Here is an 18,745-nt window from a genome sequence, read left to right on the forward strand (position 1 = left end):
AGGTGTTGGCTGTAGCTAAGTTGTGTTAGGGGACTGCTGACTGAAACTGTCTGCATTGGTCAGGCATGGTGATAACTGATGATAACTGCTTGCTTGAGCTGTCTCACAACAGAGGTTCAAATAAGGAACGTGCTGTGCTGCTGCTGCCAAAAACTAACTGGGAGAATCTGGGAGGGACCGAAGGAGGGAGGAGATGACCAACCTCCCAGAATCCTTTGCACCAGAATCCATCTTGGCTGAGAGTTGTGCTTACCACCAGGAAGGACCCTGAGTGTTAGTCGCTCAGTCATATCCGACTCTTTGCGACTCCCTGGACTGTAGCCCCCCAGGCTCCTCTGTCCATGGAATTCTTCCAGGCAAGAATACTGGAGTGGGTGGCCATACCCTTCTCCAAGGAAGGACCCTGAGTCAGACGAAATATGGGCCAAGCAAGATGACTGGGCAGAGACAACCTGGAAACTGACCCCGATTACCATAAAACCTGAGACTGTGAATCAGGAGGCAGAGCAGTCCTCCTGTGTTCCTGTGCGCTGCTCGTCCCCTGGAGCATCCTTCCCAACGAAGTCTTTTGCTTTGTCAGCACGTGTGTCTCCTTGGACAATGCATTTCCCAGTGTTAGACAAGAGCCCACTCTCAGGCCCTGCAAGGGGTCCCTCTCCCTGCAACAGTTGAGTGCTGTGGATGAGGGATACTGCCTTCATCTCCAGTACATCCTAGGAACCAGGGCGGTCTGCTTGTGTCATTGGAACCTTCAAGCTGCTTGTTCTCCCCAGGACCTAATCTCTCTAGTCAGTAATATAATGCTGCGGTAAAGTCTTCAACTTTGCAAAGCGCACTGCTTAAGAGATGAAAATGAATCTTCCTCTTATTTATGATCTCAGTCTGACACCTTAAACTACCTGCAGATACCAAGTAAGAGATGCTTGAAAGGAAAATATGGATAAATGGCATTCATTTTATGAAACTAAATAACCTCATTCTCACACCAGGAGTGAAATTCTTCTCACTGAATTTATCTGGAAAGCCCCCAGTTAGGCAAAATTCTTTCTCTTTTCTTAACATTTTCAACCTTAACAATGGATCTCAATGAGGGAAGCCTTAAGAAGGAAAGTGCTTTTAAAAGGATTCACTGTAATTGAGTCAGTGACCCAAGAGTGCTATGGTGTGACCTTGGTCAGGGGTGAGACATGTCTGTCTATTATTAATGTTGGGGTCTGGTCTGCCTTGCGTTGGGGTGAACGTTAGGCCAGCCATAAAGGATAGGTGACCGACGCAAAGCAAATTATCCCTAAGTGAGTTAGACGCTATTAGGCAAGGTTACAAGTCATGGATTCTTGGGGGAGGGGTCAGCCTCCTATCCAGTAAAATGCAGAAGAGCCAGTAAGACAGAACAAAGCACCGAGAATGAGAATGGAAGGTGAACTTGGTGAGCAAGGGGGCTGGGTGACTTTCCATCTGAAAGGCTGATTTACAATACCCTGCGCCACAAACACGCCAGCATCAAGAAGCTAATTATGAATGAGTCATTGTCCCTCTCATGGATATGGACCATAATTCAGTGGTTTTCAACTTTCTTTTTGCTCCCCCTTGGTGTTTCAAGGTGGAAATTTGTCTTTAAAAGGAAACTTCCATGGAAACCCAGCATATCAGACAGTTAAGAAGAAACTTCTCTGGTTAAAGAAGGGGAGCGCCTTGCACCACTGGCTCTTCTTCCTTCCTTTTGGTGCGTACAGTTGCTTCAGTTGTGTCTGACTCTGTGTTATCCTATGGACTGCAGCCTGCCAGGCTCCACTGTTCCTGGGATTCTCCAGGCAAGAAGACTGGAGTGGCGGCCATGCCCTCCTCCAGGGGATCTTTCCGACCCAGGGATCAAACTGGCATCTCTTTCAACTCCTGCACTGGCACGTGGGTTCTTTACCACTAGCACCACCTGGGATGCCCCTTCTTCCTCTTCATGCACCCCTACAGGGCCCTCGGGGTCCCAGAGAGCTCAGCCTGAACATCAGTGAACTGAGATTTCCACGTTCCTCAGGGCTAACATCCTGACATTCTGTGACTTCCACTTGTTCTCCTTGTTGATTCTGAGGACAGAACCATGACGGAACCATTTTGCCCCAAAGAAGGAAAATAGGGAAGCAGCTCTAGCAGAAAAGAGCATAATGATAAGCTAGGCAAGGAGCACGAAGTGCTTAGACTACACCTGGGAACTGTGCTGTCTTCTTGTATGTGTGTGTGCGCTCAGGCCTAAGTAGTCATTGTCTTCTTTAGCCTTATTTAATCCTCCTAACAGTTCTATTAGGAACTGTTCTATATACAGGGACTGCTATTACCTGTTTCATGAATAAGGGAATCAAAGCATAGACTAGTTACAACTCTTGTCCAAGTTTAATATCTAGGTGGTAGTGGTCATTTGAACTCAGGTTGGTGTGCCCCAAACCTCATATATATCAGACTCCTTTAGTCTCCATTACTTGGTCTGACAGGTCTAGGCAGGCTGTGACTTGCTGCTGCTGCTGCTGCTAAGTCACTTCAGTCGTGTCCGACTCTGTGCGACCCCATAGATGGCAGCCCACCAGGCTCCCCCGTCCCTGGGATTCTCCAGGCAAGAACACTGGAGTGGGTTGCCATTTCCTTCTCCAACGCATGAAAGTGAAAAGTGAAAGTGAAGTCGCTCAGTCGTGTCTGACTCTTAGCGACCCCATGGACTGCAGCCCACCAGGCTCCTCCGTCCATGGGATTTTCCAGGCAAGAGTACTGGAGTGGGGTGCCATTGCCTTCTCCAAGGCTGTGACTTAGACAATGTAATTTGAGGAGTCTACTCCTAATACTAACTCCAACTGGCTCCTCTAAGTATGCTGTAAGGAAGCATTATTTTCTAAAGATCACTGCTGAAACATCTATGAACTACCTAGGGTAGTCACAAAGTCAAGCAAGCAATTCTATAGTCCCTTGAAGCCCAGAGATCTGATTACTGGGTTAACTGTCACTTTGGAGACCATGGGATCCCTGGGTGATTTCCATGGTACAGGAACTGTGACCTGGATAAGCTTCTGGGACACGGTTCTGGTGTCATCCGTGGGGTTGAGGCTGCTGTAGAGAGATGAGTTGAGGATGGACTAGATGCTCTTTAGGCATGGGGTGGGGAAGGAACCCAGGGACAGCACGGAGGTCTCTTCCTGCCATCTTTTCTCATTCCCATTCCTCTATTCTCTCTCTGGTCCTTCAGAAGGTGCCATCCCCAAATGCCCTAGAACTAAGCAGAAGGAGTGGTGGCATGGCACACCCAGCACATTCATGGGGCCTCTTGCTGATTCTGGAATCCCACGTGGAGGTACATATTCCTGGGTTATTTCTTTAAAGGAAGTCCCGATTTTCCCCTCGAGTCTCTTCCCAGGTGGCTCTTGTGGTAAAGAACCCACCTGCCAATGCAGGAGAGACATGGGTTTGTCCCTGAGTCGGGAAGATCCCCTGGAGGAAGAAATGGCAACCTGCTCCAGTACTCCAGCCTGGAGAATCCCATGGACAGAGGAGCCTACAGTCCACAGGGCTGCAGAGTCAGACAGGACTGAAGCAACTTAGCACACACGGATGACATCCCCATGCTGAGTGGAAGCCGAGAGCTGGAAGGGAGAATAAATGCTTTGGAAAGGTAGAAGAGTAGATCAAAATCGCTACCAAGATTAGCTATTTGTGTGCTTGTAAATTTTCACTTTAGTCTTTTTTTCTAAGAATATGAAAATGTCCTGAATTTTTACCTTCCTTTTAACTGTTTTCTGTAGAACTTCAAAGAATAGCTTGACCATTTATCCCAAGATTTTCAGGTCAGACTCTACAGGCATGTCACAATGATCACAACTTTCTCCTTTGCCACTTTGATCTCAGAAGCCACATCAGTGTTAAAAGATGAGATTAAATATGAAGACATTTTGGTGCTGCTCTGAGAAATACAGAAGGTACAAGTTGTTTTTGTGTGAGGCTTACTCAGCCCTGAGTTTAAGAGCTGACTCAGCAATTTATTACTTTCTTACTCAGTATTTATTTGCTGAGCTTCTACAGTGTTTCAGTGTAGCAGGCATGGTTCTGGAACCCAGGGGCCATTTGTCATGGACTCAGTTCTCAAAGAAATTCCATATCTGTCAGACGAGACAGAGAATAAGAAGGAAACAGACACTTGAATGCATTTTTTTTCAGAGAGAGATAGGCATGCATGTGTGTGCACGTGTGTGCATGCACACACACACACACAGGGATGTAATAGAGAGTGGTTCCTGGAGTAGGAGGTATTAGAGAGGTGACCTTAAAGGAGATGCCATTTGAGCTGAGACCTGAGCGGTGAGGAAGAGCGATCTCTGCAGAGACCCTGAGGAACAGCTCTGTAAGCTAGGAGAACAGCCAGTACTTGAAAGGCTGTAAAGAAAGAAGGAAGCAGGAGTGTAATGAGTGAGGTGGGCAGTGGCTGGAAAGGGAGGCAGGAATCAGGTCAGGTTGGACCTGAAGACTGCGGTCAGAGGGGTGGGTTTTATTCACAGTGTAACGGAAAAATCACCAGAGGTTTTGAAAAAGAAATAACATGATATGATTTATATATTATAAAGTGACAGGTTGCACTGGGTGGGAATGGAGGAGATGAAGCGCCTGGTTTTGGGGAACTCTCACGGAGCAGACGGTGAGTCAATCTGTGTTAATAAAGAGGAAAACCTCCTGATGGATGGGGCATGGAAATGTTTGGCTTGAATGAGTGGGTGATGGTGGTGTCCCCAGATGCCCCTTTAGCCTGCGATCCTCACAGGGCCCTCCCTGGCGAGACTTCTACTTGTCTCTGGGTGATTAAGATACTCAGTCTTTAGCACCCAGGGGGGCCCTTCTGCCTTAGGCAGCTCCTTAACAAAAATAAGTATCTCAGAAAAAGGGAAATGATACTATCTAGGGACAGTACATTAATTGTATTGACATTTCAGAATATATATATATATTTGTTTTTTTTCCTTCATGACGTTTCTGATAATCTAAAATTTAAAGATTAGTTTTTCAGAAGCAGCTTCACTGATTCTCGATGACTTCCCCTATATTTATATGCCTGAAGTGCAGTGAAGTGAAGTGAAGTCGCTCAGTCGTGTCCGACTCTTTATGACCCATGGACCATAGCCCACCAAGCTCCTCCGTCCATGGGATTCTCCAGGCAAGAATACTGGAGTGGGTTGCCATTTCCTTCTCCAGGGGATCTTCCCGACCCAGGGATCGAACCGAGGTCTCCCACATTGCAGGCAGACGCTTTAACCTCTGCACCACCAGGGAAGCCAGGGTGAAAAACACCTGGACAGTTAAAAGCATGACTATAGGTTACTAATGAGCGTGCACTCTGATCATAAAAGCCAGTCTGTCTAAAGTCTTACCTGTTCTTGTTCTCTAGTTCTGCGATCAGCTGCCTTTGTTGCTTATTTGCATCAATGGTGAAGGAGATGTCAGGGGCGCTCCTCTGCTGAGTTGGCTGCTGAAAAATACGTGGTTTACACTATTTAGTACCTGGCAGGGGAATCTATGTGTGTTTGAAAAGACAGGAGTCGTGAGATATGCACACAAAAGAGACAACCATTTTTATCAAAACAAAGAAAGCAAAACACATAAAATTAAACGGCCGTTCCTCTCCTAAAGACCAGCTTTTGGGGAGGTCTGGAGCACATTTATGGGATGGAAAGCATAAAAGAATTCTTTTGCAGGCAAATACACAAAACGTGGGAAAAACTGGTTCCAAATTTCTGATATTGGGGAGCGAGTTCATTCTTGCCATGCTGTTCCCAGTACAGCTATTTTTTTCAGTAAAGGGCTTTTCTGGTGGCTCAGATGGTAAAGAATCCACCTGCAATGCTGGAGACCTGAGTTCAGTCCTTGGGTCTGGAAGATCCCCTGGAGGAGGGAATGGCTACCCACTTCAGTAAATGAATCACTGCTGAGGTATATTTCTCTAGAATTACTGTTCAACCACTGTAATTCATAATTAAAAAATGTATAGTTTTAAAGTGAAAGTGAAAGTTGCTCAGTCGTGTCCTACTCTTAGTGACCCTGTGGACTATACAGTCCATGGAATTCTCCAGCCCAAGGATACTGGAGGGGGTAGCTTATCCCTTCTCTAGCATATCTTCCCCACCCAGGAATCAAACCAAGGTCTCCTGCATTGCAGGAAGATTCTTTACCAACTGAGCTATCAGGGAAGGCTATAGTTTTAAAGTCAGAGTTATTATGACTTTTCTTCTCTTCTTCTTTTGGTCAAAATACTTCCAGCATTTCTTCACTCGCATATGTAATTTTATGATGAGGGGTTGCAACCAGCTTTAACAACTGATGTATATGCAGTCACCACTTTCTCCCTTCTTCTATAATCACATATATTGATACAGAAGAATATGATTATATAAGAATTATATACATGGCTATATATGATTAGATATCATATATATGATTTTATAACAATAGATATGTATATATAGCTCATATACTGTATTTAACTGTGCTGTCCTGTGCTGTGCTTTGTCGCTCAATCGTGTCCGACTCTTTGTGACCCCATGGCTGTAGCCCACCAGGTTCCTCTGTTCACGTGGATTCTCCAGGCAAGAATACTGGAGTGGGTTGTCATGTCCTCCTTCAGGGGATCTTCCCAACCCAGGGATCGAACCCAGGTCTCCTGCATTGCAGGCGGATTCTTTACCATCTGAACCACCAGAGAAGCCCAAGAATACTGGAGGGGGTAGCCTATCCCTTCTCCAGGGGGTCTTCCTGACCAAAAATCGAATCAGGGTCTCCTGCATTGCAGGCAAATTCTTAGCCAGCTGAGCTACCAGCGATGCTGTGTGTATATGCGTATGTGTATTTAGTGAAGAGATTATTTGATATTGTTTTATAGAAAAAGGGTCAGGACTTCCCTTGTGGTGCAGTGGTTAGGAATTCACCTGCCAATGCAGAGAACACAGATTTGATTCCTGTTTGGGAAGATTCCACGTGCTAGAGGGCAACAAAGGCCAGGAACCACAACTACTGAAGCCCGCACGCCCTACAGCCCAGGCTCCATCCACAAAAAGAAGCCATGCAGTGAGAAGCCTGCACACTGCAACTAGAGGAAGCCTGTCTGGAACAGCGATGAAGACCCAGCACAGTCAGTCAATAAAAACAGGGTCAGATTATATAGATTTCCCTGTGCTTTCTTTGCTCTACAATACATTATAAAAATTCCCCCCAATTTTTAAAGCAAATTAAAGAAAATCACAACTAATCTTTCTAAAACAGAATGTCAAGCTTTAAAAAAATAGCACCCATTGTCTAAGCCCAAAGACATGGAGGAACGCTGCCTGAATTTTAATTTCAGAAAACTAACTGTAGGGAAAGGTTTAAACTTGGTGAAGCTCTGGCTTTCATAAAGTTTTTCTATCACTTTTTAATTTAGCATTTCTTTTAACAAAGATACAATTTGTATTGCTATGGAAGAATTGTGAGGTCCTATGTTTTATATTTGAAATGGTCTTCTATAGCTAAGTCTGGCCTTTGCACCTTTGACATGTGATGAAGGTTTGTTTTTTTTTTTTAATTTTATAACATCATTTTCTCTTTCTTGTACATATTTTGTATATATTTTGGGTTCTGTGCTCAGCTGCTTGCTGCTGCTGCTGCTAAGTTGCTTCAGCCATGTCCGACTCTGTGCAACCCTATGGACAGCAGCCCACCAGGCTCCTCTGTCCATGGAATTCTCTAGGCAAGAATACCGGAGTGGGTTGCCATTTCCTTCTCAGTTGCTTAGTTGTGGTCAACTCTTTGCGACCCTGTGGACTGTAGTCCACTAAGTTCCTCTGTCCATGGAATTTCCCAGGCAAGAATACTGGAGTGGGGTGCCATTTCCTGCTCCTGGAGATCTTCCCGACCCAGGGATTGAAACCCATGTCTTCCATGTCTCCTGCACTGGCGGGTGGGTTTTTATATCACGGCACCACTTGCATACTGATAAAAACAGAAATTTATCTTAGCCAGTTGTGGATTTGAATCATTGCTTGCTCTTTTTATTTATTGATTAGACATTATCCAGAGAAATCAGGAATTGGGCTGATTCAGCACTGTTGTAACAGAATCCCTCAAGCTCTGATTCACGCTAGACCAGAATGATAGCTGAAAAGTGAAAAATCAAAGCAGCAGAAGACAGATTGTTTTTAGATCTTGCAGATGGCTCAGTAGCAACCACTTGGCTCTGCTGTTGTGGCTCCAGCAACAGGACCACAGTCAACGTGACCTCTCTCATGCAGACTACTTACAGACGAAGTGGACTCTGCTGCCAGCCTGGCCGCGTATCTGGCGATCAGCCGGTGCTCTTCATCAAGCCGGTTGGAGCTCTCAAGCATACTGTTGAGGACAGAGCAAGAAGGAACCTGTTAGGCAACTGAGAAAGACAGACATGTTCAAACTACCACCCAGGGAAGGGGGAGGGGTTTGCTATTTCAATTTTTCAGTGCAAAAAATTTGAAAGCCAAAACAAAGTCCTGTTAGATGATTAATATCAGACTCAGATTCCTGAAAAAGTGAAAGTGTTAGTCACTCAGTCATGTCCGACTCTTTGCAACCCCATGGACTGTAGCCTGCCAGGCTCCTCTGTCCATGGGATTGTCCAGGCAAGAATACTGGAGTGGGTTGCCACGTCCTGCTCCAGGGGATCTTCCCGACCCAGGGACTGAACCCGTGTCTCTTATGTCTCCTGCATTGCAGGCAAATTCTTTATCATCCGAAATACCAGGAAGCCCTGACATGATCTAATATGTGGCCAGGAAGGTCAATCTTGACTTACTAAGAAAGCTCCAAGGAGCAGTGACTTTTCTGATCAACATTTCTAATAAAAGAATACTTTCTCTTTGAGTTGTATTGCTTTTAATAATTTTATTTATTACCCAAGTAACATGTACTCCTTGGGAAACTGCTGTGTTAGACAATAAGAAAGCAAGAAGGAAGAAGAAACTGATTGTGGTCGGGTCCCAGTGATCCCCACCTCCTGACAGTCACACTCCTGTGTGTAACCCTCTCTGTTTACAATGGACGGGACTCACGGACTTGCTTCTGGTGAATGGCATGTGGCAGAAGTAATGGAAGGTAACTTCCAAGACTAGGTTATAAAAAGACCCTGACTTCCATCTTGGATGTGTTTTTTTTTCTTCTCTCTCTTGAGCTCTTTTGGGTTGCCTGCCCTGTCGGAAGCTGGAAGCCAGGTCATAGGCTGCTCTGTGCAAAGTCCCAGGTGAGGAGGAACTGGTAGAGCCTGTAGATAAGGCTCCAAAGTAGAGCCTTTAGGTGAGACCACAGCCCATCGAACAGTTTGATATACACCTCTGGTCCTCAGCCACAGACACCTAGGCCATATGTGGATTCCTGACCCACTGTTTTTGTTGTTTTAAGCTGCTAAGCTTTGGGGTAATTTCTTATACAGTAGTACATGATGAATATAATTTCTCATCTACAATATTACTACCCAGGTAACTTGCTATTTTATATTTACTTCCAGAGAAGTAGAATTATATTCATAGTAATGGCTTCTAATGGTGTGAATCATTTAGTGTCTCCTATAAATTTATGAAAATTCTTCCTACTAGGATAAGATTAGTCTGACCCTTAAAAACCTCTTAAAAACTGCAGGACTTCCCTGGCACTTAAGATTCTGTGCTTCCAAGGTAAGGGGGTATAGGTTAGATCTGTGGTTGGGGAACTAAGATCTCACATGCCTCATGGGGTGCAGCCAAAAAAAAAAAAAGAAGGAAAGAAATTAAAAAAAAAACAAAACACTAAAGTAAATAGAAGCAGTATCAACTCTCCCAGAGAGTTGATATTTCAGAAAGCCCTTCACTTAAGACTAACTTTGGGTGCTAATAAAATTTTTGTTTGTTTTTTTGTGAAACATATGAGTAACACTCATCCTGTTAGTAGACTAGTTAGCCGATTAGTTTGGTTTATCAGTTATTATGGTGAGTATCAGGTCAGGAACAAGGTTAGAAACCAGTTTCCTCTCAACCCCCAAATATACTTATATTCTCCTCCACTGGCTCTTACATTTAAGCTTGTTCCTTAAAAAGATTAATCCTCATGATTATACATTAAAAATGACACACTTCTACACCAACATTAAGGTTATAAGAATTACTCACCAATTTATGGAATTTATGGATTCACATAATGTAACATACATTTATATTATTTATGTGTACATTTATATACAGTAAACATGCAACACAGTCTTTTAACCTTTGTTCTAAAGTGAGAAGATGAGTGAAACTCAGCATATTAGCTATGTCACTTCCAAATAGCTCTTCTTGGTTCAGCAGAATACATTAGTGTAAGCTTTTTTTTCTAGTCATTTGGAAGATATTCCTGTCTCTACTATCTCTGCTTTGTCTACGTTTCTCACATAAGTAAACTATATCTATTCTTATTCTGAATGCTTCCACTAGACTATGCCCTTTCTCTAAGTTGCCATTTCCTACTTAGGATATTCCTGAATTTCTCCATTTACCAAATTATTTCTCCATCATCAGAGAAATAGTCTTCTATTTCCTGCTGCCCAAATGAGATAATGCATGGAAAAAGCATCAAGCTACTATGATTCCTGTGCTGTGCTAAGTTGCTTCAGTCATGTCCAACTCTTAGCGACCCCTTAGACTGTGGCCCTCCAGGTTCCCCTGTCTATGGGACTCTCCAGGCAAGAATACTGAAGTGGGTTGCTGTGCCCTTCTCCAGGGGATCTTCCTGACCCAGGGATCAAAATATGATGCCTAGAATACAGGGAGGCCTGGCATGCTGCGATTCATGGGGTTGCAAAGAATTGGACATGACTGAGCAACTAAACTTAACTGAACTGAACTGAGAATACATTAAATGCTCAAAAATATTAGTTAATATAATTTTATTGTTATTTTGCCTCTGAAGTAACCTGTTCAGATTCACTAATGATTCTTGTCTCCTTCAAAATGTCACATACCATCCAACAACCATCTAGAGCGGGGTTTCTCAAACTTTAGTGTGTATACATATCATGGAGGGATCTTGTGAAAATTCAGTCTCTGATTCTAGAGTGTGGGTGGTGGGATAGGATGGGATCACAGAACCTGCATTTCCAGCAAGCTCTCAAGACATGGTAATATGCATTTTGAATAGCAAGGACCTAGAAGATATTGAAAATAAAATGGAAAAGTTAAACATGTGAAATGAACCCTAAATGTAAACTGTATAAAAGAGATCATTTTTCATATCCATATGGCATTGTGATATTTTACACATATTCCCTTAAGATAGATATTCTTAGATTCAGGGCTCACCTATGTGTAGTACTATTCCCAGTGGATTGAGGTTTCAATCAGCATACAAATTCAGACTTGGAATAAGAAACTATTTTACTAGCCAAAGACTGAATTAGTTCTGGACAATGGATATTTTAAAACGGATGTTTAAAACAGATGTTTTATAATACATGTCTGCACTTTGCAGTAGTTAAAACTAATAGCTGAATTTCTTGCTACAGTTTTAATAAGAAAGTGAAAGTTATGCTGTCCTTACTTTAAAATAAAACTGCCCCACAAAGAAACAATTCAATTTGATTTTTAATGCATTTATCATTTTCTGGTTGATATATTAGAGACCATGTGTCTAATTCAACACAGTTTATGTAGACAAGGCCCACTGCTCTAAGTTTGGGACAATGATCTGTTCGACTGCCTGAAAGTGACTTTTTCAAAAACATGTGTGAGTGTTTTGATAAATAGATAATAAAAAAACCTTGATAAAGAAAAAAAAAAAACCTCATGATAAAAGTCCCTTTCATCATGAATGACCAGAAGGTATAAATAATATGAAGTTTATATGAAAGGAGCCTCCTGGGAATGTAAGAGGTGAAGGTGTGGGATCTTGTCTAGTAAGCTACAACTCATACTTCCCTGCCCCTTCTTCCCCAGCACCGAGTGAATGAGGGGTGAAATGATGGATCGCCCCTTTGTGCATGCACGATTTACGCGCCCACATGTGCAATTTCCGTATGTTCACATTATACAAGGGTGAATGAAGCATTCCCCTAATAAATTCCATTATTTCAAGACTTCAGTTACAAAGAGTCGAAAGTAAATGACCAGTAATCCCTAAATCATTAAAGAAATACCAGTCCCAACATCATCTCCATCCTTGCCTATTCATTTCCAGATTTTATAATCTTGCTACAAGACCATGATGAATTAAAAAGAGGCTGGTGTGTAGACTTCAGTTCAGAGTGGGGAAATCTATTATTTTGTAAGTTCTCCACTTTCGACCTTAAACACACGGCCAGCGTCTGTTGCTGTGATTTCAAAATGGCATCTGGGGAACTTGAGTGGCAGGGCTAGGGCTTCCTAAATTATGATGTAGTAGCGATTTCTGGGAACTCAATGTTCATTCACATTTCTCTGGTATCTCTACAGGCCTGTTTCCCTGGTGGCCCACAGTTTAGGACTTCACACTGTCACTGCTGAGGGCTCAGGTTCATTCAATCCCTGGTTGAGGATCTAAAATTTTACAAGACATGCAGCAAAAACAACAACAACAAAAGAAAATCAGAATAAATGTAAAAAAATGTATTTGTCTACACTTGGGTCATGAAAAGATTCACCTACGTTAACAAAACAAAACAAATAATAAGGTGATCCAAAGGGCAATAGAAATACCTCTACATTTTTCCTTAGTATTTTTTTCCATTTGTCAGAATGGTGACATAAACTTTATCACTAGAGATTACTTTTTATGGTCATTAAGTGTGACTGCTCTTTTATTAAAATGCAAATAGCTATTAGGAAGATTACTGCCTGAGAAGGCATTACTAGTTATTACTTAAGAGGAGGATGACTTTTTCCTTATCTTTCACAGTCGATTAAGAGCAAAAAGCCATAGGAATCTTCTTCCCTAGTGGCTCAGATGGTAAAGAACCTGCCTGCAATGCAGGAGACCTGGATTTGATCCCTAGGTCGGGAAGATTCCCTGGAGAAGGGGATGGCTACCCACTTTAGTATTCTTGCCTGGAGAATTCCATGGACAGAGAAGCCTGGTGGGCTACAGCCCATGGGATTGGAAAGAGTTGGACATGACTGAGTGACTAACACACACACACACACACACACACACACACACACACACCAGGGGAGGATGACTTTTCCTTGTCTTTCACAGTTGGTTGAGAGCAAAATGCCATAGGAATCTTCATGGATGATAATAATAATGATAAGAATAACTTACAATGAGAAAGCCTTCTCTTTAGGGGTACCTTCAAACTCCTTTATCAAGACCCTGACTTTGATAACCCACTGTGTTATATCATCCACCAAGGCTATGCCTTCTACTCTACACACTCTCACATTCTTCCATTTCCTTCAATCAGCTGCCCCTGATGTGGCCCAGGCCACTGTCCTCTTATCCTGAATGAGTGTAAAGTCCTCTCAAAATTTACTCTGATTTGAGTTACTCTTTCTTCCAATTCATTTTCTGTCCTAGAGTCATTGATCTTTCAAAAGTGAGGTTGGTTGAAGCATTCCTATACAGAACATTCTTTAATAGGTTCTCATTGTTCAAACTCCTAAGAAGACTTTTAAGGTCCTGCACAGTCTAGCTTCGTCTTTTACCCTCATGGCTTTACCACACTTAAGCTCAAATGCACCATATTCTCTCTGCTCTAAACAATCTCTCTGCCTCTTCCATCCACTTCCACTTGGCTGGTTTCTCTTCATTATGGTATTGACTTTGACTGCCACTTCCCGCTCTTTTGTCCAACCTCCAAATTCAGATCCATTGCTTCTTATATATTCCACAGCACTTTGCACTGCACTGCTTTTATTATAACTGTTGTCACTTTGCATTTTATAATAATTGCCTTTTTCATTTGCCTTCATCCTTAACTAAATTGTAACTTCTCTGAAACCAGAATGGTTCAATCTTTTCACCCTTGGAACTCGAGTGTTTAGCACAGTGCTTGAAACAGGAACTACCCGAGAATCAGTTGGACAAAAGAACAAATAGAGGTTAAGTTCATTTAGGATTGCAACGTCATGGTCTTTGGCCCCCCTCTTTTGAATCCTGTTTCGCTCTATATACATCCTCAACACCTTGAAAAAATCAGAAGAATACAGATGAAATACTGTGTTTTAACACTAGCCATGCCATCTAAAATCCAACTAATTATTTATGTTTGACAGAGTTAAAAATGAAGATACATTTTATGGCTGGATACAGATTCCTTATCTGCTTTATATAGGTGTTCAAGTTCATAGAAATGTCATTGTACTCATTCACATTTATCAACAGTAGATCTTTCCCATCCCACCGCTTCAATAATGGCAAATTCTCTTTTGGTTCACATTTTGTTGTTGTTTTAAGGATTAGATTGCAGATGGTGTCAAATAGGTAAGCTCCCACTCAAAAGAAATGCTTACACTTAGGAAGGGTGGATAGCTGGTAGCAGTGTTATACAAGAGTGGGTACGAGGTTGGACCAGATCATTTCTGGATGCAAACCTTAGCCGTCTCAATTACTAGCTGTGTGACCCTGCAAAGATCACTTAACCTCTCTGTGCCTCAGTTTTCTCATCTATAAACAGTTTATATATTCTCATGCACAAACTTAATACATAGCTTATTGGGAGGATGACCATGTAAAGCGTTTGCAGCAGTGCCAGGGTACATGGTAAGGCTGATTGAAGTATCCTTTTTTACTTTTACCTATAACAGATAATGCCAAAGAATTGATGCTTTTGAACTGTGGTGTGGGAGAAGACTCTTGAGAGTCCCTTGGACTGCAAGGAGGTCCAACCAGTCCATTCTGAAGGAAATCAGTCCTGGGTGTTCATTGGAAGGACTGATGCTAAAGCTGAAACTCCAATACTTTGGCCACCTCATGTGAAGAGTTGACTCATTGGAAAAGACCCTGAGGCTGGGAGGGACTGGGGGCAAGAGGAGAAGGGGATGACAGAGGATGAGATGGCTGGATGGTATCACCGACTCGATGGACGTGAGTTTGAGTGAACTCTGGGAGTTGGTGATGGACAGGGAGGCCTGGCGTGCTGCACATCATGAGGTCGCAAAGAGTCGGACACGACTGAGTGACTGGACAGAACTGACAACAGATAATGTTATTTGGTATACCTTTTTTGCACCATCACTTCCTTATCTATAAATCAGGCTTTTTTGCTGAGAAAATGTGATTGGTTACTGGTTAGTATTCTAGGTTACATCAAAAAGAAGAAAAACAGTTTAGCTAAATCAATGAAGCATTTTATAGAAGCAATAAGTAGTCTTTATATCTCTAATTTCCTAAATAAAGGAAAGAATTAGCTTAACAGTGATAGTCTTCTCTTATTTCTGTTTGCAAACTGCAAAGTGCCATGAATTTTTAATCAAAGTGTCCCATTTATACAACTTATCAAGCAACATATGTGACCATTTCCCATTCTGCATTCTTTATTTTAGCATATTTGGAGAGAGCACACTCTAAAGTTCATCAGCTCAACAATATTAATGACGATCCACAAGCTAACAGTGCTTATTTCTATCATATTACAGTGGACTGGTTTTACAAAATGGGATTTAAAATCTAACTTATGTGCCTTCAACCTTATTCAAAATTAAGTGAGTAACTAACACTGAATTATTCCTGTGTTCCCAGTACCATACTAGCTCATCTACTTCAATAACCTCATTAGATTGGTAGTGTCACTCTCATTTTCCATGGAAACATAAAATATATTAGAATTTATAACAGAAAAATGAACTCATCTTAAAAGTCAATTTATCATCTGATTGATCATGCTGAGAAAACCCCTGTGAGTACAGTGCAGTTCATGCAGATACATACATTGGTGTGTGTGACATTCTTCAGGTCTACATTTTTAGGATGCTAAGGGAGTATCGTTCTCAGAAGTCTAGTACTATAACTGAAAGTCCAAAATATTTTAAAGAAGAAAAGGAGTAATGTTAACAAGAAAATGAAAATTCAAAAGAAGATACTTCCAGTAGGTGTGGATAATAATTTTTCCCTTCAATAGGTTGCAATAAACTTACCCTTTTCAAAAGCACAACATTTACTGAAAAAAATCAATCAAATCTTAGCCTACACATTAAAAAGATTACAGGCATACAGTTCAGCGGATTCAGCGTAGAAGTGTTTTAGACTGAATTCTCTCTCTTCAAATTAGTGTTGAAGCCCTAATCCACAGAGTATTGGAGTCGGTATCCCCCTTTCTGACCCAGGGATCGAACGTGGGTCTGTTGCATTGCAGGGAGATTCGTTACCATCCGAGCCACCATGGATGCCTATAATCCACAGTGTCTTAGAATATGACTGTATTTGGAGATGGGGCTTTTGAAGAGGTAATTAAGGTTAAATGAGGCCCCTGCAACCCCATGAACTGCAGTCCACTAGGCTCCTCTGTCCATGGGATTCTCCAGGCAAGGATACTGGAGTGGGTTGCCATGCCCTCCTCCAGGGGATCTTTGCAGGCCCAGGGATCAAATCCACTTCTCTTATGTCTCCTGCATTGGCAGGTGGGTTCTTTACCACTAGTGCCACCTGGGAATTAAGGTTAAATGAGGTTGTAAGGGTGGGACCATAATCCAATATGACTGGAGTCCTTATGAGGAATGTCTTTACCAGGAATGTACATGCTCAGAGAAAAGGCCCCGTGCAGACACGGAAAGATGACAGCCATCTGCAGGCCAACAAGAGAGGCCTCAGGAGAAACAGTGCTGCCGGCTCCATCATCTTGGACTTCCATCCTCCAGAACCGTGAGAAAATAAACTGTTGTTCAAATCACACAGTCTGTGGTATTTTGTTATAGTAGCCGCAGTGAACTAGCACAAAGTCGAAAAGATCAGAGGACATAAAAAAATTTTCTTTGCCCAATATCACTTTAATATTTTTGATCCTTATTAGCTGTTTTGGCCACATCAGTGAATTGCTGCTGATGATCTTCATCCACATTTATCACCTCTACCTAAGTCAAGTTTGATACTTGACTTTTCACCTAGATTATCAGTTCAGTTCAGTTCAGTTCAGTTCAGTTGCTCAGTCATGTCCAAGTCTTTGTGACCCCATGGACTGTAGCACGCCAGGCTTCCCTGTCCATCACCAACTTCTGGAGCTTGCTCAAACTCATGTCCATCGAGTTGGTGATGCCATCCAACCATCTCATCCTCTGTCATCCCCTTCTTCTCCTGCCTTCAATCTTTCCCAGCATCAGGGTCTTTTCCAATGAGTCAGTTCTTCACGTCAGGTGGCCAAAGTATTGGAGTTTCAGCTTTAGCATCAGTCCTTCCAATGAATATTCAGAACTGATTTCCTTTATGGACTGGTTGGATCTCCTTGCAGTTCAGGAGACTTTCAAGAGTCGTCTCCAACACTACAGTTCAAAAGCATAAATTCTTTAGTGCTCAGCTTTCTTTATAGTCCAACTCTCACATCCATACTGGACTACTGGAAAAACCATAGCTTTGACTAAATGGATCTTTGTGAGAAAGTAATGTCTATGCTGTCTAGGTTGGTCATAGCTTTTCTTCCAAGGAACAAGCATCTTTTAATTTCATGGCTGCAGTCACCATCTGCAGTGGTTTTGGAGCTCAACAAAATAAAGTCTGTCACTGTTTCCATTGTTTTCCCATCCATTTGCCATGAAGTGATGGGACCGGATGCCATGATCTTAGTTTTCTGAATGTTGAGCTTTAAGCCAACTTTTTCACTCTCCTCTTTCACTTTCATCAAGAGGCTCTTTAGTTCTTCTTCACTTTCTGCCATAAGGGTGGTGTCATCTGCATATCTGAGGTTATTGATATTTTTCCCAGCAATCTTGATTATAGTTTGTTCTTCATCCAGCCCAGCATTTTGCATGATGTACTCCACATAGAAGTTAAATACTCAGGGTGACAATATACAGCCTTGACGTACTCCTTTCCTGATTTGGAACCAGTCTGTTGTTCCACGCACATTTCTAACTGTTGCTTCTTGACCTGCATACAGATTTCTCAGAAGGCAGGTCAGGTGGTCTGGTGTTCCCATCTCTTTAAGAATTTTCCACAGCTTGCTGTGATCCACAAAAACCTACTTTATACTCTTATACTAATTTCAGGGCTAATTTATAATAGGTGATTTTTTTTAATAGCATAAAGTGTTTTTATAGTAAAATTTTTTTTCCTGAGGACACTTCACAAATTTTGTTTAGAGTGAGGGGGAATTTTATGTCTATAGTACTATCAATAGTCTCCAACCCCAGTGGGCCTTTACTGGGCATCTATGGTATGCCAGGCACTGTGCTGATGCCACAGAGATGGTGGTAAATGAGTCTGAGAAGGCCTGCCCTGTAAGCGGAAAGTAGGTAATGGACCAACCAACCAAGCAATGAATGATTACATTTATGACAGAAATGAAATACATAGTACTCCATGATCAGACTAATGTGGGAGACCTACCTGACGAGTAGGTACCTTTAACCAGTATTTGGAAATCAGAGGAGAAAGTTCAAGTGTGTGGAAGGAAAGGGCAGGAGGAAAATAGGGAAGAGCTAGTATCTTGGTCATTGAGGCAGTTTTAGGAGTATTTTTAAGGAACTGACCCAAAACTGATGTGACTAAGTATTGTGGCTGAGTGGGAACACCCCGAGGGAGCGGAGGCTGGGAGAGGGGTAGGCGCAGGTTAGATCACACAAAGACCTACAGCCCTGGGGAGTGGTCTGGG

The 18,745-nt window shown here is 42.4% G+C and overlaps 1 protein-coding gene across 17 annotated transcripts in view; it reads right to left on the reverse strand.

Moving 5' to 3' along the window:
* Positions 1 to 18,745, reverse strand: part of DTNA (dystrobrevin alpha) — a 437,121-nt gene that overhangs the window by 33,822 nt on the left and 384,554 nt on the right. For all 17 annotated transcript variants that reach the window (XM_005696994.3, XM_005696992.3, XM_013974260.2 and 14 more), the window contains 2 exons: positions 8,292 to 8,379; positions 5,394 to 5,491 (listed from right to left, as the gene is read on the reverse strand). In XM_005696994.3, coding sequence (XP_005697051.2) covers positions 5,394 to 5,491; positions 8,292 to 8,379 — 186 coding nt within the window. The remainder of the gene's footprint in view (positions 1 to 5,393; positions 5,492 to 8,291; positions 8,380 to 18,745) is intronic.

This window comes from Capra hircus, chromosome 24 (assembly GCF_001704415.2).
Source record: "Capra hircus breed San Clemente chromosome 24, ASM170441v1, whole genome shotgun sequence".
Lineage (NCBI taxonomy): Eukaryota > Metazoa > Chordata > Mammalia > Artiodactyla > Bovidae > Capra > Capra hircus.